The 21279-nt window shown below is 45.3% G+C and overlaps 1 protein-coding gene and 1 long non-coding RNA gene across 9 annotated transcripts in view; one reads left to right on the top strand and one right to left on the bottom strand.

Moving 5' to 3' along the window:
• LOC118369425 (calcium-activated potassium channel subunit alpha-1) overlaps positions 1 to 21279 on the top strand; it is a 388748-nt gene that overhangs the window by 267966 nt on the left and 99503 nt on the right. For all 8 annotated transcript variants that reach the window (XM_052498738.1, XM_052498744.1, XM_052498740.1 and 5 more), the window contains exons 10-16: positions 2225 to 2335; positions 2585 to 2690; positions 6608 to 6690; positions 6773 to 6842; positions 7054 to 7209; positions 20742 to 20851; positions 21121 to 21189. In XM_052498738.1, coding sequence (XP_052354698.1) covers positions 2225 to 2335; positions 2585 to 2690; positions 6608 to 6690; positions 6773 to 6842; positions 7054 to 7209; positions 20742 to 20851; positions 21121 to 21189 — 705 coding nt within the window. The remainder of the gene's footprint in view (positions 1 to 2224; positions 2336 to 2584; positions 2691 to 6607; positions 6691 to 6772; positions 6843 to 7053; positions 7210 to 20741; positions 20852 to 21120; positions 21190 to 21279) is intronic.
• LOC127916546 (uncharacterized) lies at positions 4706 to 6683 on the bottom strand. The gene is made up of 4 exons (XR_008095262.1): positions 6291 to 6683; positions 5516 to 5558; positions 5043 to 5343; positions 4706 to 4783 (listed from the first exon to the last, which is right to left on the bottom strand). It is a non-coding gene; the product is annotated as an uncharacterized LOC127916546 (long non-coding RNA).

The raw sequence follows: 21279 nt of genomic DNA, 5'->3' as shown, positions 1-21279 counted from the left end.
GATTCAGCATTTTGACATCTGTGCCCCCTCTGTGCCCCCTCTGTGCACCCTCTGTGCACCCTCTGTGCACCCTCTGTGCCCCCTCTGTGCCCCCTCTGTGCACCCTCTGTGCACCCTCTGTGCACCCTCTGTGCACCCTCTGTGCACCCTCTGTGACCCTCTGTGCCCCCTCTGTGCACCCTCTGTGCACCCTCTGTGCACCCTCTGTGCCCCTCTGTGCACCCTCTGTGCCCCTCTGTGCACCCTCTGTGCACCCTCTGTGCCCCCTCTGTGCACCCTCTGTGCACCCTCTGTGCACCCTCTGTGCCCCCTCTGTGCACCCTCTGTGCACCCTCTGTGCCCCCTCTGTGCACCCTCTGTGCACCCTCTGTGCCCCCTCTGTGCACCCTCTGTGCACCCTCTGTGCACCCTCTGTGCACCCTCTGTGCCCCCTCTGTGCACCCTCTGTGACTTTGAGGACGATTTTAGCCGCTTCAACCCAACATTTATCAAAGTTTTCACCACCATTGCAAAGCCATAGTTATTTTTTTGACATGACTATCATTTCTGAAAATTATCATCTATTTAATGTGATTTAATTTTAAGGAAAAAATAAATGTCCCTCAAGGTCAACCCTGTTAAGTGAACTGAACTCTTGTTTTAATTGTTAAATATATATATTTTTAAGAAATATTGAACATGTAATTAACAAATCATAGTGTAAAAGCACTTGAGCTGGTTCTACTCTGTTTGGCCATTTTCTGGTGTTTTGTGGTGGAAACCACACTGTGACCCATAGACAGGCTAGCCGTGTTAATATGAAACTTGCGTCCAATGGCCCCTCCCTGTTTCACACAACAAGCTTGTCACACAGGGGTTTATGGTTGATTTAAGATGACGTTTTCAACCCTGTTACTTTATTTGGCACTTAACAGGCACGTACTGTAGTCATTTCTATGACCTATTGAGATGGGATAACACATGTTTTATTAAGTTGAACATGTGCTCTTAATGACAGAATGTACAGATTTGGTGAAATCCAAAGTTTTAATTCACCAAGTTACACATCTTAAAATGCAGCTGATTGGTGGAACGACTCCGCTCTGAAGGCTTTAGGAAACCCACCCCTGGGCAGCTTGCAATTATCTCTGCTTTGAGCTGGACAACAGAAATACAATCATATTTTGAGTCACCTGAACAAGCTTGATAGGGGCTCCCGAGGAGAACAGCGGTCTAAAGTACTGTATCTCAGTGCTAGAATCGTCACTACAGACACCCTGGTTAGAATCCAGGCTGTATCACAACCGAGTCCCATAGGGCGGCGCACAATTGGCCCAGCATCGTCCGGGTTTGGCCGATGTAGGCCGTCATTGTAAAGAATAATTTTTTCTTAACGGACTTGCCTAGTTAAATAAAGGTTAAATAAAATAATATATATGAGAGAATAGGAGCAGCATCTCTTTCCCAACTGACTCAAATCTACTCCGGTATGAGTGCAGCTCCTTTGAGTGTTACTGTGGAACCCTCTCTATTTGAGATCTTCTCTCTGGAGTGAATCATCACCGTCTGACACTGAAGCCCAGAGTGGAACCATGGGACTAACAAGGTCACGACCCCAGCAATCCCCTATCTGTCCGAATCTATCCTCCTCCTGAATTCAGCAGTGCTCTCTGTCTAACATAGAACTCAAGTCCACTGAAACACAGTATCCTGCCATCCACACGTCAACAAGGCCTGTTTAGAGGTCCTGTCAGCCCCAGACCAAGAAATCACTTTAGAAGGCTTTTAGTAATGCCATGTATGAACACGTGCGCATATTGATGTACATGTCTTTGTCAACATGTATTCGGCTCTCAGAGGGTCGGTTTGGCACAAGGGGACGGTTTCCTTATTGAGAACTGATGACAATTAAAACCAGAAAGTGTACTGTGTGATTATATTTGAGGTCACTTTAAAGTGGTTAAAAGCTCAGGGTTTTCATTTCACATGTCAGATTTACCCTCAACCCTAAAAAAATACAAATTAAATACAGTGTTCACTTTTGTGGGGATGACTTTTACTGAAGAAAAAAAAACACTAAAAGTCATGGCCAGTTTTCAAAAGACATTTGTCTGACACAAAATAGTTTTTATTGGGAATTAGAGTTGTGAGTGCTTTGAATGATGTTTGATCTTTTCGAGGCGTGCCAGTGTTGGTTGTGATTTATGTTGCCTCGCTCAAATTGATTTCTCCCCCCCTTCTCCAGGCACATTGTGGTTTGTGGTCATATTACACTCGAAAGTGTCTCCAACTTCCTCAAAGACTTCCTACACAAGGACAGGGATGATGTCAATGTAGAAATTGTTTTTCTCCATAAGTAAGTGAATGTTTTCACTACCTCACTTTGAACCATTACACAGCGTAATTAAACACAAGATTATGTCAACTTAAAGCATAGGAAATGGTTCTTTCTCTCATGAGTAAACTTCAAATTGCAACTTGTATTTGTGTCCTAACTCTGCCTCCCCCGCTCTCTCTCTCCTCTCTCTCCCCTCTCTCTCTCCCCCCTCTCTCTCTCTCTCCCCTCTCTCTCTCTCTCTCTGCCCCCCCCTGTGTGTTCCTGTAGTATTTCCCCTAATCTTGAGCTGGAAGCCTTGTTCAAACGCCACTTTACCCAGGTAGAGTTCTACCAGGGTTCTGTTCTCAACCCTCACGATCTGGCCAGAGTGAAGGTACTGTACTAGCATGTACTGCTGTTGTGCATCATATTCCACTATTATGTAGATACAGGGTGAAAGGCTGTGCATGAAAAACACAACAGGGAAAAAGGCCAACACTCCTCATACCACCGTGTAAGAGTGACAACGTTTCGATCCAAATTGGATCTTTGCTATGACCTGAGGAAGGTCAATCTGGGGTTGAATCTATGGCTGTTACGGTTACCGTATTACCGCCACAACGGCGGTCACAAGTTATGACTGCGGTCAAATTCCACATGGCCGTTTAGTCACGGTAACTAGGCTTCTCCAAGCTCAGATGCTGGTCATTAGTAGCCTACTAAACGTGGTAACTGCCTGGTACTTGGCACTCTATTGTCCCTCTAATCAATGCAAATATAATAGAACATCTAAATCAAACAGTTCATGAGAACCATGAGCTCATGTTGAGCAACATTTTAATAGGTTATGCAATTGCGTGAGAAAACAGTGATTTCCTCCATTAAAAAGAGGATCCAACAGCTTTCTATAGGCTATGCCTACTATATTTATTCCTCAACTTTCCTAATATTAAGCACATTGTTTACCTTTACAGCAGGAGTATAGTCTACATGGCTGGCATGACAAACCACACGGGGAAAAGCGTCCTCCATTCACTATTTAAGTGCATAGATGACATGTATTTTTTCCCACTGCCCCCGTTTCCATACAGGTGCATGATAATGGTCCATTCTAAATCAAAACTAATCTCACATATATTATTTAGTATATGTAAAGACACGATTAAATCAAGAATAGTCTGATGGGTGACAATATTAGCCCATCATTTGGGTATTCTATATTATCACTTGTGAATGATGCCCAGCAAAAGAAACAATGCCTTTTTTTTGCTACTTGTTTGAATCATAGTCGCACACCTCATGTAGCCTAGTCCATAGGCCTATATGTTTATATAAGGCTTGTATCATAACTAAAGTGGCCAAATAACTTCTTAAAATGAAGCACATGAATCCACATTACAAGGGCTGTAGAGCCTAACTGGCAGACATAAACAGTACATGAGATTCAAGTTTGGGGAAGATCATTTTCACCATAAAAATGTAGCTTTATAATAAAAGCATTACATGCATCATTTCATTTGAGGTCACTTTTAATAATGATGTTTTCTGCTAATGGAACATCCGCGATTATAGACTACTATCATGTACGCATTGCTGCGCTTACAATGTGAAAAAATAGCCTAATATTTGATTAACATTTTAAGCTGAATGTTCTGATCTGTTGTGTCAGCTACATTGCATAATTTTTTTTTATATTTGACCTGAGGAAGATCAATCTGGGGTTGAAACGTTGTAATATTTGACCTGAGGAAGATGAATCCTGGGTTGAAACGTTGTAATATTTGACCTGAGGAAGATGAATCCAGGGTTTAAACGTTGTAATATTTGACCTGAGGAAGATCAATCTGGGGTTGAAACGTTGTAATATTTGACCGGAGGAAGATGAATCCTGGGTTGAAACGTTGTAATATTTGACCTGAGGAAGATCAATCCAGGGTTGAAACGTTGTAATATTTGACCTGAGGAAGATCAATCTGGGGTTGAAACGTTGTAATATTTGACCTGAGGAAGATCAATCTGGGGTTGAAACGTTGTAATATTTGACCTGAGGAAGATGAATCCTGGGTTGAAACGTTGTAATATTTGACCTGAGGAAGATGAATCCAGGGTTGAAACGTTGTAATATTTGACCTGAGGAAGATCAATCTGGGGTTGAAACTTTGTAATATTTGACCTGAGGAAGATGAATCCTGGGTTGAAACGTTGTAATATTTGACCTGAGGAAGATCAATCCAGGGTTGAAACGTTGTAATATTTGACCTGAGGAAGATCAATCCAGGTTGAAACGTTGTAATATTTGACCTGAGGAAGATGAATCTGGGGTTGAAACGTTGTAATATTTGACCTGAAGAAGATGAATCCAGGGTTGAAACGTTGAATACGTCAATGTTGAATATTTGACCTGAAGAAGATGAATCCAGGGTTGAAACGTTGTAATATTTGACCTGAGGAAGATGAATCCAGGGTTGAAACGTTGTAATATTTGACCTGAGGAAGATGAATCCAGGGTTGAAACGTTGTAATATTTGACCTGAGGAAGATGAATCTGGGGTTGAAACGTTGTAATATTTGACCTGAGGAAGATGAATCCAGGGGTTGAAACGTTGTAATATTTGACCTGAGGAAGATGAATCTGGGGTTGAAACGTTGTAATATTTGACCTGAGGAAGATGAATCTGGGGTTGAAACGTTGTAATATTTGACCTGAGGAAGATCAATCCAGGGTTGAAACGTTGTAATATTTGACCTGAGGAAGATGAATCTGGGGTTGAAACGTTGTAATATTTGACCTGAGGAAGATGAGTCTGGGGTTGAAACGTTGTAATATTTGACCTGAGGAAGATCAATCCAGGGTTGAAACGTTGTAATATTTGACCTGAGGAAGATGAGTCTGGGGTTGAAACGTTGTAATATTTGACCTGAGGAAGATCAATCCAGGGTTGAAACGTTGTAATATTTGACCTGAGGAAGATGAATCCAGGGTTGAAACGTTGTAATATTTGACCTGAGGAAGATGAGTCTGGGGTTGAAACGTTGTAATATTTGACCTGAGGAAGATCAATCCAGGGTTGAAACGTTGTAATATTTGACCTGAGGAAGATCAATCTGGGGTTGAAACGTTGTAATATTTGACCTGAGGAAGATCAATCTGGGGTTGAAACGTTGTAATATTTGACCTGAGGAAGATCAATCTGGGGTTGAAACGTTGTAATATTTGACCTGAGGAAGATGAATCCTGGGTTGAAACGTTGTAATATTTGACCTGAGGAAGATGAATCCAGGGTTTAAACGTTGTAATATTTGACCTGAGGAAGATCAATCTGGGGTTGAAACGTTGTAATATTTGACCGGAGGAAGATGAATCCTGGGTTGAAACGTTGTAATATTTGACCTGAGGAAGATGAATCCAGGGTTGAAACGTTGTAATATTTGACCTGAGGAAGATCAATCCAGGGTTGAAACGTTGTAATATTTGACCTGAGGAAGATGAATCCAAGGTTGAAACGTTGTAATATTTGACCTGAGGAAGATGAGTCTGGGGTTGAAACGTTGTAATATTTGACCTGAAGAAAGATGAATCCAGGGTTGAAACGTTGTAATATTTGACCTGAGGAAGATGAATCCAGGGTTGAAACGTTGTAATATTTGACCTGAGGAAGATGAATCTGGGGTTGAAACGTTGTAATATTTGACCTGAGGAAGATGAATCCAGGGTTGAAACGTTGTAATATTTGACCTGAGGAAGATGAATCCAGGGTTGAAACGTTGTAATATTTGACCTGAGGAAGATGAATCCAGGGTTGAAACGTTGTAATATTTGACCTGAGGAAGATGAATCCAGGGTTGAAACGTTGTAATATTTGACCTGAGGAAGATGAATCTGGGGTTGAAACGTTGTAATATTTGACCTGAGGAAGATGAATCCAGGGTTGAAACGTTGTAATATTTGACCTGAGGAAGATGAATCTGGGGTTGAAACGTTGTAATATTTGACCTGAGGAAGATGAGTCTGGGGTTGAAACGTTGTAATATTTGACCTGAGGAAGATCAATCCAGGGTTGAAACGTTGTAATATTTGACCTGAGGAAGATGAATCCAGGGTTGAAACGTTGTAATATTTGACCTGAGGAAGATGAGTCTGGGGTTGAAACGTTGTAATATTTGACCTGAGGAAGATCAATCCAGGGTTGAAACGTTGTAATATTTGACCTGAGGAAGATCAATCCAGGGTTGAAACGCTGTAATATTTGAAGGTGAGAGGGTTTCTGCTGTGTATTCTCTATCTGTAACCCGTCATCGTTCCCTGTATAGATTGAGTCAGCAGACGCCTGTCTGATTCTGGCTAATAAGTACTGTCCAGATCCCGATGCTGAAGACGCCTCCAACATCATGAGGTAATAATGATGATGATGATGATGAAAATCTGGAGAAAGGACTGTGTATGCTGTATATGTTAAAAATGTTTTGGATTTGTAGGGTCATCTCTATCAAGAACTATTCCCCCAAGATACGAATTATCACTCAGATGTTACAATACCATAACAAGGTGGGTCAGCACATCACTCCTACTCTATCTGCAACGATGCACATAATAATAACCATGGTTCAAACACGTGTGTGTGTGTGTGTGTGTGTGTGTGTGTGTGTGTGTGTGTGTGTGTGTGTGTGTGTGTGTGTGTGTGTGTGTGTGTGTGTGTGTGTGTGTGTGTGTGTGTGTGTGTGTGTGTGTGTGTGTGTGTGTGTGTGTGTGTGTGTAGGCTCACCTGCTCAACATTCCTAGCTGGAACTGGAAGGAGGGGGATGATGCTATCTGTCTAGCAGAGCTGAAGGCTGGCTTCATAGCTCAGAGCTGTCTGGCCCAGGGCCTCTCCACCATGCTGGCCAACCTCTTCTCCATGAGGTCCTTCATCGAGGTAACATTGACACAACATTAACACAACCTTTACACAATGATCTCTTTCACAGAGATAACCTGTTCTCTTTAATTGAGTTAACGTTGACACAATGTCAGTAGGGTAACTAACATTACCACAACCTTTTCACAATGTGTTCTTTCATTGATGAAACGTTGAAACAATCTCTTCTCGATACATTTATCATGGAAACATTCCTTCAGCGGGACTATGAAACAGGTTACTTTCCCATTACTCATTATGGGATAGATATGTGATTCCACAGGAGTACTGAGCTCCGGTCTGCTGAGTGAAACATCTCTGAGGGAGTCTTTTCAGCCAGAATGGTCTTTTAGTCAGTCTGGTTTATCCTATGTTTCTGTAGGATTCTTGACACTCTGCTTTGAAAGAGCTGGTCTTCATGTCATAAAGCTGATGGAGGAGTTTATAATGGGTGGGCTGATGAGGTCTGGATGGAGAAGAGACATCTGCTGGCCATATTCCCATCCTGAAAACATAGAGTAAGACATATAAATAGATGGATAGATGGAACATTGACGCCAAACCATAGTTGGTTATCTAAGCTGTGAATGAAAAGGCATAGAGGGATTTAAAACATTGAGCCAGGCTCTCATCATCTGTGACATCTGCAAAGCTTTCAGGAAACTCATCCGTCATCGTCCATGGCAGCTCAGTGGATGTGGATATAATGTAGCATGTCTACTACACAAGTCTAGAACTGTAACGAGTTTCCTCCTCTTCTTCCGAAGAGGAGAGGCGAAACGGATCAGAGGACCAATACGCGGCGTGGTAATTTTCCATGGTACTTTTTAATGCTTTCAGGTACACATGAACAAACTAACAAAACAAGAAATGTGAAACTCAAATTACAGTCCTATCTGGTGCACACACAGAGACAGGAAACAATCACCCACAAACACACAGTGAGGCCACCTAAGTATGATTCTCAATCAGAGACAACTAATGACACCTGCCTCTGATTGAGAACCATACTAGGCCGAAACATAGAAATTCCCAAAACCTAGACAAACAAACATAGACTGCCCACCCAACTCACGCCCTGACCATACTAACTAAACACAAAACACAGAAAATAAAGGTCAGAACGTGACAGTACCCCCCAAAGGTGCGGACTCCGAAAACCTTGACCTATAGGGGAGGGTCTGGGTGGGCGTCTGTCCGCGGTGGCGGTTCTGGCGCGGGACGCGGACCCCACTTCACGAGTCTTTGTCCGCCTTATTAACAGAACCACATCCTCCATCTCCACTATCTTACTTCCCACCAGGAACATGATGCCGAACGGGACGTACCACATGATCCAGGACACCAGCACCATGGTGGCTTCATTGAAAGCGTTGAAGAAGCGTATGAGCTCCTCCCCTCTTCTCCCAGCTTCCTCAGTGCCACACCGAACACCATGGCAAAGAGAACCAGGCCCAAGATGTTCATACCATCTGGTTCTGTGCCCACAGGAACCATGGCAACCCCTCTCAATGACCCCACTGGACAGAGGGGCAGCTCGGGACCGAGGGGCAGAAGCTCTGGACAGAGGGGGCAGGGGCTCTGGACAGAGGGACAGGGGCTCTGGACAGAGGGACAGGGGCTCTGGACAGAGGGACAGGGGCTCTGGCACCTCTGGGCTGAGGGGCTCTGGCGCCTCTGGGCTGAGGGGCTCCGGCAGCGGCGCCAGACAGGCGGGGACGCTCCGGCAGCGGCGCCGGACAGGCGGGAGGCTCCGGCAGCGGCGCCGGACAGGAGGGGACGCTCCGGCAGCGGCGCCTGACAGGCGGGACGCTCCGGCAGCGGCGCCAGACAGGCGGGACGCTCCAGCAGCGGCGCCGGACAGGCGGGACGCTCCGGCAGCGTCCGGCAGCAGCGCCGGACAGGCGGGACGCTCCAGCAGCGGCGCCGGACAGGCGGGACGCTCCGGCAGCAGCGCCGGACAGGCGGGAGGCTCCGGCAGCAGCGCCGGACAGGCGGGAGGCTCCGGCAGCGGCGCCGGACAGGCGGGAGGCTCCGGACAGGCGGGAGGCTCCGGACAGGCGGGAGGCTCCGGCAGCGGCGCCGGACAGGCGGGAGGCTCCGGCAGCGGCGCCGGACAGGCGGGAGGCTCCCGGCAGCGCGCGCCGGACAGGCGGGAGGCTCCGGCAGCGGCGCCGAACAGGCGGGAGCACCTGCAGAGAGGAGACAGAGAGACAGCCTGGTGCGTGGAGCTGCTACAGGAGGCAGCGGCGCCGGACAGGCGGGACGCTCAGCAGCGGCGCCGGACAGGCGGGAGGCTGCGGCGCCCGGACAGGCGGGAGGCTCCGGCAGTGGCGCCGGACAGGCGGGAGGCTCCGGCAGTGGCGCCGGACAGGCGGGAGGCTCCGGACAGGCGGGAGGCTCCGGCAGCGGCGCCGGACAGGCGGGAGGCTCCGGCAGCGGCGCCGGACAGGCGGGAGGCTCCGGCAGCGGCGCCGGACAGGCGGAACGCTCAGCGGCGCCGGACAGGCGGGAGCACCTGCAGGGAGGAGACTGAGAGACAGCCTGGTGCGTGGGGCTGCCACAGGAACTACCAGGCTGGGGAGACTTTCAGGAGGCTTGGTGTTAGGAGGAGCCTGAAAGACCGGGCTGTGGGGAGCACTGGAGCTCTGGTGCGCAACCTTGGCACCACTTCCCCAGGCTGGACAACTGAGCCCGGACCCTCAAGAGTGCAGGCACAGGTTGAACCGGGCTGTGGGTAAGCACGGGAGATCTAGTGCTTACTACACGCACCTCTCCCTAGGCTCCACTCCCACAGTTGCCCGGTACCGGAGCGCAGGCAGAGGACGCACTGCACCCTCCCAGCGCCCGGAGACACAGCACGCAGAGCCGGCGCAGGATAACCTGGACCAAGACTGCGTACCGGCGACCAGACCCGCTGAAGGCACCATACGCCCTGGCTCAATGCCCACACTCGCATGGCACTCTCGGGGCTGCCCTATAGCGCACCGGGCTTGGCGACACCGTTCAACCGCATAACACGGTGCCTGACCAGTAATGCGCTGCTCATAATAAGCACAGTGAGCTCAGGTCTGCTACCTGGCTTAGTACCACACCTCGTGTGCCCCCCAAAAAAAAAATTTGGGGCTGCCTCTCGTACCTGTCGCACTGCCGTGCTGGCTCCTCATATTGCCGCCGATCAGCTTTCGCTGCCTCCAGCTCTGCTTTGGGGCTGCGATTTTCCCCAGCCCGTGCCCAGGGTCCCTCTCCGTTCAGTATCTGCTCCCATGTCCAGGAGTCCTGTGATGGTGGCCTCTGTTGTTGATGCTGCTGCTGCTGTCGTCGCTGTCCTTTACCACGCCGCTTGGTCCGATTGTGGTGGGTGATTCTGTATAAGAGGAGAGGCGAAACGGATCAGAGGACCAATACGGGCGTGGTAATTTTCCATGGTACTTTTTAATGCTTTCAGGTACACATGAACAAACTAACAAAACAAGAAATGTGAAACTCAAATTACAGTCCTATCTGGTGCACACACAGAGACAGGAAACAATCACCCACAAACACACAGTGAAACCCAGGCCACCTAGTATGATTCTCAATCAAGACAACTAATGACACCTGCCTCTGATTGAGAACCATACTAGAAATGCATAGAAATTCCCAAAACCTAGACAAACAAACATAGACTGCCCACCCAACTCACGCCCTGACCATACTAACTAAACACAAAACACAGAAAATAAAGGTAAACAGAACATCTGACAAAGAAGGGAGGAATCACTGCTCATGAGAAGAGGAAACTAAGACACAGTATTATTACTCCTACCATTATTTGGTGAGTTGTGAAGCTATTGAGCCCTAGTCAGTCAGAACTAATGCTAGGCCAAGTCTGGTGAGGCACCTTGTACCTGATATACTGGGACCAAGTCAGTAGGCCCCTTCTTTTCACTGTCGTTTTTCCACAAAAAAGTTCAATTCAAACCATACGTTGTTTTATAGCAGAATGAATATACATGGAAAAGTTTATACACATCTTTGGCAACCGAAAGTCAATGTCAAAATGAATGACCGAAGAACATGAAACTGTAGTAAATTATATTAGGATCCATTTTGAATGGCCTAATTAAAATAGTTGTTCTGATTCTGTCAGCATGTCTTAGAGAGACCTCCATAAACATATGCAACTTGAGACATAATGCTATAAACAGAAGGCTATAAACAGAAGGCTATAATCAGAAGTCTATAAACAGAATGCTATAAACAGAAGGCTATAAACAGAAGTCTATAAACAGAATGCTATAAACAGAAGGCTATAAACAGAATGCTATAAACAGAAGGCTATAATCAGAAGTCTATAAACAGAAGGCTATAAACAGAAGGCTATAAACAGAATGCTATAAACAGAAGGCTATAAACAGAATGCTATAAACAGAATGCTATAATCAGAAGGCTATAAACAGAATGCTATAAACAGAAGGCTATAAACAGAATGCTATAAACAGAATGCTATAAACAGAAGGCTATAAACAGAAGGCTATAAACAGAATGCTATAAACAGAAAGCTATAAGCAGAATGCTATAAACAGAATGCTATAAACAGAAGGCTATAAACAGAATGCTATAAACAGAAGGCTATAAACAGAATGCTATAAACAAAAGGCTATAAACAGAAGGCTATAAACAGAATGCTATAAACAGAAGGCTATAAACAGAAGGCTATAAACAGAAGGCTATAAACAGAAGGCTATAAACAGAAGGCTATAAACAGAAGCCTATAAACAGAAGGCTATAAACAGAAGGCTATAAACAGAAGGCTATAAACAGAAGGCTATAAACAGAAGGCTCGAACTCCCCATCCCGGATCCGGGATCGTGCTCAAGCTCATTACCATAACGCAACGTAAACGATTTCTGAAAATGAAATAAATATGCCTGTTCTCAAGCTTAGCATTTTCTTAACAACACTGTCATCTCAGATTTTCAAAATATGCTTTTGAACCATAGAAAATCAATAATTTGTGTAAGAGTGTTGATAGCTAGCTTAGCATTTAGCGTAGCATTTAGCACGCAACATATTCACAAAAACCAGCAAAGCAATCAAATAAAATAATTTACCTTTGAAGAACTTCAGATGTTTCAATGAGGAGACTCTCAGTTACATAGCAGATGTCCAGTTTTTCCTGAAAGATTCTTTGTGTAGGACAAATCGCTCCGTTTTGTTACTACACATGTGGCTACCGAAACGAAACGAAAATTCAGTCACCTACACGTCAAACTTTTTTCCGAATTAACTCCATAATATCGACCGAAACAATGGCAAACGTTGTTTGAATCAATCCTCAAGGTGTTTTGTCAAATATCTCTTCATTGATATGTCGTTCGTGGAAGCATGGTTTTTCTCAGAATCCCATGGAAAAATACCAGCAGCTGAGTTTTGCGCACCAATTTCCACGCAGGACACCGTGCGGACACTTGGCAAATGTAGTCTCTTATGGTCAATCTTCCAATGATATGCCTGCAAATACGTCACAATGCTGCAGACCCCTTGGGGAAACGATAGAAAGGGTAGGCTCATTCCTGGGGCATTCACAGCCATATAAGGAGACAAGGCAAAACGTAGCTTCAGAAATCCTGTTCATTTCCTGGTTGCAGTAACATCTTGGTTTTGCCTAAAGCTTGTGTTCTAGGGCACTCACAGTGAAAATCTTTGCAGTTCTGGAAACGTCAGAGTGTTTTCTTTCCAAAGCTATCAATTCCATGCATAGTCGAGCATCTTTTCGTGACAAAATATTGCGCTTAAAACGGGCACGTCTTTTTATCCAAAAATGAAATACTGCCCCTAGAGTCTTAACATTTAACATTACATTTAAGTCATTTAGCAGACGCTCTTATCCAGAGCGACTTACAAATTGGTGCATTCACCTTATGACATCCAGTAGAATAGTCACTTACAATAGTGCATCTAAATCTTAAAGGGGGGTGAGAAGAAATACTTATCCTATCCTAGGTATTCCTTAAAGAGGTGGGGTTTCAGGTGTCTCCGGAAGGTGGTGATTGACTCCGCTGTCCTGGCGTCGTGAGGGAGTTTGTTCCACCATTGGGGGCCAGAGCAGCGAACAGTTTTGACTGGGCTGAGCGGGAACTGTACTTCCTCAGTGGTAGGGAGGCGAGCAGGCCAGAGGTGGATGAACGCAGTGCCCTTGTTTGGGTGTAGGGCCTGATCAGAGCCTGGAGGTACTGAGGTGCTGTTCCCCTCACAGCTCCGTAGGCAAGCACCATGGTCTTGTAGCAGATGCGAGCTTCAACTGGAAGCCAGTGGAGAGAGCGGAGGAGCGGGGTGACGTGAGAGAACTTGGGAAGGTTGAACACCAGACGGGCTGCGGCGTTCTGGATGAGTTGTAGGGGTTTAATGGCACAGGCAGGGAGCCCAGCCAACAGCGAGTTGCAGTAGTCCAGACGGGAGATGACAAGTGCCTGGATTAGGACCTGCGCCGCTTCCTGTGTGAGGCAGGGCCGTACTCTGCGGATGTTGTAGAGCATGAACCTACAGGAACGGGCCACCGCCTTGATGTTAGTTGAGAACGACAGGGTGTTGTCCAGGATCACGCCAAGGTTCTTAGCGCTCTGGGAGGAGGACACAATGGAGTTGTCAACCGTGATGGCGAGATCATGGAACGGGCAGTCCTTCCCGGGAGGAAGAGCAGCTCCGTCTTGCCGAGGTTCAGCTTGAGGTGGTGATCCGTCATCCACACTGATATGTCTGCCAGACATGCAGAGATGCGATTCGCCACCTGGTCATCAGAAGGGGGAAAGGAGAAGATTAATTGTGTGTCGTCTGCATAGCAATGATAGGAGAGACCATGTGAGGTTATGACAGAGCCAAGTGACTTGGTGTATAGCGAGAATAGGAGAGGGCCTAGAACAGAGCCCTGGGGGACACCAGTGGTGAGAGCGCGTGGTGAGGAGACAGATTCTCGCCACGCCACCTGGTAGGAGCGACCTGTCAGGTAGGACGCAATCCAAGCGTGGGCTGCGCCGGAGATGCCCAACTCGGAGAGGGTGGAGAGGAGGATCTGATGGTTCACAGTATCGAAGGCAGTCGATAGGTCTAGAAGGATGAGAGCAGAGGAGAGAGAGTTAGCTTTAGCAGTGCGGAGCGCCTCCGTGATACAGAGAAGAGCAGTCTCAGTTGAATGAGTAGTCTTGAAACCTGACTGATTTGGATCAAGAAGGTCATTCAGAGAGAGATAGCGGGAGAGCTGGCCAATGACGGCACGTTCAAGAGTTTTGGAGAGAAAAGAAAGAAGGGATACTGGTCTGTAGTTGTTGACATCGGAGGGATTGAGTGTAGGTTTTTTCAGAAGGGGTGCAACTCTCGCTCTCTTGAGGACGGAAGGGACGTAGCCAGCGGTCAGGGATGAGTTGATGAGCGAGGTGAGGTAGGGGAGAAGGTCTCCGGAAATGGTCTGGAGAAGAGAGGAGGGGATAGGGTCAAGCGGGCAGGTTGTTGGGCGGCCGGCCGTCACAAGACGCGAGATTTCATCTGGAGAGAGAGGGAGAAAGAGGTCAGAGCACAGGGTAGGGCAGTGTGAGCAGAACCAGCGGTGCCGTTTGACTTAGCAAACGAGGATCGGATGTCGTCGACCTTCTTTTCAAAATGGTTGACGAAGTCATCTGCAGAGAGGGAGGAGGGGGAGGGGAGGAGGATTCAGGAGTGAGGAGAAGGTGGCAAAGAGCTTCCTAGGGTTAGAGGCAGATGCTTGGAATTTAGAGTGGTAGAAAATGGCTTTAGCAGCAGAGACAGAGGAGGAAAATGTAGAGAGGAGGGAGTGAAAGGATGCCAGGTCCGCAGGGAGGCGAGTTTTCCTCCATTTCCGCTCAGCTGCCCGGAGCCCTGTTCTGTGAGCTCGCAATGAGTCGTCGAGCCACGGGGCGGGAGGGGAGGACCGCGCCGGCCTGGAGGATAGAGGACATAGAGAGTCAAAGGATGCAGAAAGGGAGGAGAGGAGGGTTGAGGAGGCAGAATCAGGAGATAGGTTGGAGAAGGTATGAGCAGAGGGAAGAGATGATAGGATGGAAGAGGAGAGAGTAGCGGGGAGAGAGAGCGAAGGTTGGGACGGCGCGATACCATCCGAGTAGGGGCCGTGTGGGAGGTGTTAGATGAGAGCGAGAGGGAAAAGGATACAAGGTAGTGGTCGGAGACTTGGAGGGGAGTTGCAATGAGGTTAGTGGAAGAACAGCATCTAGTAAAGATGAGGTCGAGCGTATTGCCTGCCTTGTGAGTAGGGGGGGAAGGTGAGAGGGTGAGGTCAAAAGAGGAGAGGAGTGGAAAGAAGGAGGCAGAGAGGAATGAGTCAAAGGTAGTCGTGGGGAGGTTAAAGTCGCCCAGCACTGTGAGAGGTGAGCCGTCCTCAGGAAAGGAGCTTATCAAGGTATCAAGCTCATTGATGAACTCTCCGAGGGAACCTGGAGGGCGATAAATGATAAGGATGTTAAGCTTGAAAGGGCTGGTAACTGTGACAGCATGGAATTCAAAGGAGGCGATAGACAGATGGGTGAGGGGAGAAAGAGAGAATGACCACTTGGGAGAGATGAGGATCCCGGTGCCACCACCCCGCTGACCAGAAGCTCTCGGGGTGTGCGAGAACACGTGGGCGGACGAAGAGAGAGCAGTAGGAGTAGCAGTGTTGTCTGTGGTGATCCATGTTTCCGTCAGTGCCAAGAAGTCGAGGGACTGGAGGGAGGCATAGGCTGAGATGAACTCTGCCTTGTTGGCCGCAGATCGGCAGTTCCAGAGGCTACCGGAGACCTGGAACTCCACGTGGGTCGTGCGCGCTGGGACCACCAGATTAGGGTGGCCGCGGCCACGCGGTGTGGAGCGTTTGTATGGTCTGTGCAGAGAGGAGAGAGGATAAACAGAATGCTATAAACCAGGGGTTCTTAAACTTTTTCAGCCTGGGACCCAAATTAGAAATTCTGTGTTTTCCTGGGACCCAAGCTTATGAAAACATGTTTATACTTAAATATCGGTACATTTCATTGCCATTATGCCCATTAACAAATGCAATATAGACAAATAACAATTACATGAAATACCCATATAAATATCTATTAATGTTTATTTTTCCCCATTAAAAACACTCATATATCTGTCGTGGTTGAAACTGTTGCTGTTAAAATCCAATAAATCATTTTTATTCTGAACTGGAATAAACTGATTGATCACATCACACAGATGGCCAGGTCGCAATTGTAAATGAGAACTTGTTCTCAACTTGCCTACCTGGTTAAATAAAGGTGAAAAAATAAAAAATAAAATGTAGTCTAGAAAACACACACACACAGTCCTAATGAGAGGTGTGTGACTGGTTGAAGTTTTAAACAAGCATGTCAATTCTGGGCTCAGTTTTTGACAGTTGAGGAGCCTGACTCGCATATGTGGTACCAAACTGGATCAGAATATCTTCTGCTTTCTCACTGAGTTTCTCAGCTTCAAAAAGCATATTGCGTCAATCAGTGTGTTCCAGTTCAGAATTAAAATGACTGCTTGTATTTTAACAGCAAATAGTTTTTTTCCATGTTCATCTGTACTGTTACTTAGGGTTGCACAATCAGTAGCTAGATAGCTTGCATTGTCTAATGTTAGCTATTGGCTGTATACAAGGGGATTGTTTGAAAGAGAAATTCACATCGAATGCTATGAGAGATGGTACAAGTTACTCCCTTATTGCTGCTTATCATCATCACCTGTTATAAAATGACTAAAATGCCTTGATAGGTAACTTACTTTCCACTGTCGAAGCACTGTTTCCTGAAGCATTCTACCCTGTTCTGAAAGAACTCCTTGGTTTTACCGTCATGTTGTGAATGTTTGGTCAGGGCCTGCCGTTTTCATTTGTTTTTTTAAGACTCATTACTAAGCACTTCCCTGCACAAAACACATTGTGGGATCTCCTCGTTGTTTCTCAAAGTTTGTATTAAACCAAGCGAGAGAAACTCATCGCTGTATTTGAGTTTCATGACAATGGAACTCAGTCAGAACTTGAGGCTAGTTTGAATCCATTCGATGACAGCAGTGAGTGATGGCGAATGGGAATTACAAGCCAGTGGCTGACAGAGCATCATCTGGTTGTTCAGCAGTGCAGCGTGTGGGTCGTAGTGATCTTCGAGAAAACTGCCGAAAAAAGATCTTGTTAACCTTGAAGCACACTGGCATCTTCCACCCACTCGCGCTGCTGCCAAACTGAGTCTCTACGTAGCTGCTAAGCAGAGCGCGCACTGAACAGAGAGTGCAGTTGCACTTGGACAAAATCAATTCCAGTAGTTAATGAAATCATTATAAATGTACTCCACTATGGGTCGCTACCCATAGTTTAAGAAAGGCTGCTATAAACAGAATGTTATAAACATAATGCTTATAGTGCATGTTGGGTTGCACTTGACATATTATTGTGAGGCCTGCTAACGAGGTGAAGAGATGTCTGACAGATATTTTTCAGCACAGCTCTTACTGGGTCATTACAGAGGGTGCGTATTTGGCACCCTATTGCCTACTTAGTGCATTACTTTTGACCATGGCCCATAGCTCTATATAGGGAATAGGGTGCCACATAAACACACAATAATAGATGCCATCTCCGCAGGATCAAATTACAAGGTTTAGTGTTCGGTTAGTAATAATAATAATAATAATATATGCCATTTAGCAGACGCTTTTATCCAAAGCGACTTACAGTCATGTGTGTTCCCCTAAAGATGCCTGACCAATTTCTTTTAACCCAGTGTGTTAGTTATGGACGAACTGTGTTCTGAGTCCCATATTAAAGACTCTATAGCTGTCAGGAGCGGTGGAGTTATGATAGAGAGATGGGTAATGTTTTATAATGGGTCCGGATCTGAGTGTGTCTGTGGTTCATCGAACGGTCTCCTCCATCGCTGTGAGACTTCTAATGAGGATGGGACTGGGAGGAAACCCAGAGGAGCTTATAAAGGCCTTAAGAAGGGTTTATAAAGGGCTTAAGAAGGGTTTATGAAGGCCTTAAGAAGGGTTTATAAAGGCCTAAAAATTCATCTTTGGGCTAGGTGTCCCACTAGCGGGATAGAAGCTGAAAACATCCGGTGAAATTGGAGGGTGCGATTTCAAATAAATATTTGTAATATTAAACATTCATAAACATACAAGTGTATTATATCATTTAAAAGCATCACTTCTTGTTAATCCAACTGTGTTGTCATATTTCAAAAAGGCTTTACGGCGAAAGCATACCATGTGATTATCTGAGGACAGCGCCCCCACATTGACATATTTTTCAACCAGCACAGGCTTCACAAAATCACAAATAGTGATTAAATAAATCACTTACCTTTGAAGATCTTCCTCTGTTTGCAATCCCAAGGGTCCCAGTGTAACGACGTTTGTTTGTTGAAGGAGAGTCTGACCAAAATGCAGCGTGGTGGTTACTCATGTTATTTAATGAAGGATCGCGAATACATGAAATAACTATACAAATACAAAAACAAAAAACGGAACGTGAAAACCTAATACAGCCTGTCTGGTGAACAACTACACTGAGACAGGAACAATCACCCACGAAATACACAGTGAAACCCCGGCTACCTAAATATGGTTCCCAATCAGAGACAACGAGAATCACCTGACTCTGATTGAGAATCGCCTCAGGCAGCCAAACCTATGCTACACCCCTACTCAGCCGCAATCCCAATGCCTACAAAACCCCAATTCGAAACACAACATTTTAAACCCATGTCACACCCTGGCCTGACCAAATATATAACGAAAACAGAAAATACTATGACCAAGGCGTGACACCCAGCTACAACATGAATGGTCGTTTTGTTTGATAAAATTCTTCTTTATATCCCAAAAAGTCTGTTTAGTTTGCGCTATTGATTTCAGTAATCCATTCGTTCAACATGTCCAAACAAGTCAAACAACGTTTCTATTTGATCGTCAGGTAGTCTAAAATGTAAATAAACTATAATATTTCACACAGAAAGTACTATGTTCAATAGAAAAGGAAAATTTGTAAACGCGCCGAAAGACGCTCGCCTAACAAAAACTCCAAATACTTTGTTTTTCAAAAAAGAAGCCTGAAACCTTGAATAAAGACTGTTGACATCTAGTGGAAGCCATAGGAATTGCAATTTGGGTGACGAACATACTTTAATGCAATAGGTTTCCATAATAAGAGCCTGCCATATCAATTCTGTTATATCAATTCTGTTAATTCTATTATAGACATTATTTTAACAGTTTTAGAAACAGTTTTTTCTATCCAATGCTACCAATTTTTGCATATCCTGGCTTCTGGGCCTGAGTAACAGGCAGTTTACTTTCGGCACGTCAGTCAGGCGGAAATTCAGGATACTGCCCCCTAGCCTCTCTTTTTGTTTTTAGTTTTAAGAAGGGTTTATAAAGGCCTTAACCTCTCTAGGTTATGTGGGACGCTAGCGTCCCATCTGGCCAACATCCAGTGAGACTGCAGAGCGCCAAATTCAAAAAACAAAACATAGGTTTAAAGATTAACTTCTTGTTAATCCAACCACGATGTCAGATTTATAAAATGATTTTCGGCGAAAGCATACCTAGCCCAGAAAATACCTAGCCCAGAACATAGCCCAGTTGACAAATTATTACAAACACTAACCAGCCATGCAGAAGTGTTACAAAATTCAGAAATAGAGATACAATGAATCCCTTACCTTTGATGATCTTCATATGGTGGCACTCAGAAGACATTCATTTACTCAATAAATGTTCCTTTTGTTCGATAAAGTCTCTTTATATCCAAAAACCTCAGTTTTGTTTGCGTGTTTTCTTCAGCAATCCGCAGGCTCAAACGCAGTCAAAACAGGTAGACAAAAAAAATCCAAATTGTATCCGTAAAGTTCATAGAAACATGTCAAACGATGTTTATATTCAATCCTCAGGTTGTTTTTAGCCTACATTATATATAATATTTCAACCGGACAATAACGTTGTCAATATAAAAGGTAAACAAGAAATGCACTCTCTCGGGATTGCGCATGAAAAAGCTCTGTGACACGTAAGGGTCCACTCATTCAGACTGGTCTTATTCCCTCATTTATCAGAATACAAGCCTGAAACAATTTCTAAAGACTGTTTACATCTAGTGGAAGGCATAGGAACTGCAAATTGAGTCCTAAGTCAATGGATACTGTAATGGCATTGAATAGAAAACTACAAAAACAAAATACATCCTTATCAGGTGTTCGCCTGCCAAATCAGTTCTGTTATACTCACAGACACTATTTAAACAGTTTTGGAAACTTTAGAGTGTTTTCTATCCAAATCTACCAGTTATATGCATATAATATATTTTGGCCCGAGCAGCAGGTGGTTTAATTTGGGCATGCTTTTCATCCAAGATTCCGAATGCTGCCCCCTACCCTAGAGAGGTTAAGAAGGGTTTATAAAGGCCTTAAGAAGGGTTTATAAAGGGCTTAAGGTACTATGCACATTTTTCATCTGTATATGTATTTATATATGTATTTATACATATGTATTTTCTACTTGTTGCTTCTCAGATTGAAGAGGACACATGGCAGAAGTACTATTTAGAAGGGGTAGCTAATGAGATGTACACAGAGTATCTGTCCAGTGCCTTTGTGGGGCTCTCCTTCCCAGCAGTCTGCGAGTAAGTATGAGACAACACGGTCCTCTGCCCGGTACAGTACGGGTAACTCTCTCTGCTACATGTTGCTGTGTACTACTGCTGCTCTGTCCCTTGTACTGCTACAACTACTGAACATTAGATGGTACCAACATTAATAGTACATGAATATATTAAATAAATAATAAAATCTACATTTTAAATTGATAGTATTGGTAATGTTAAAATGGTAGTTATATATAGCCTAAAGGAGACATAGCATTCCCTTACAATCCTCTGTGTGTGTGTGTCAGGCTGTGCTACGTGAAGCTGAAGCTGTTGCTTATCGCCATCGAGAACAAGTCGGAGCTGGGAGAGAGCAGGTTAGTGTCTCTGTGTTTCTGTCTGTGTTGTACAGGACTACTGGGCCTATGTCTATAATATCCCTGAACTGTTTCAAAATCTAGGATGTT

Source organism: Oncorhynchus keta, chromosome 36, assembly GCF_023373465.1.
Source record: "Oncorhynchus keta strain PuntledgeMale-10-30-2019 chromosome 36, Oket_V2, whole genome shotgun sequence".
Taxonomy (NCBI): Eukaryota; Metazoa; Chordata; class Actinopteri; order Salmoniformes; family Salmonidae; genus Oncorhynchus; species Oncorhynchus keta.
Note: the sequence above shows the minus strand (reverse complement) of the source record. Positions and strands in the feature narration are given on the sequence as shown.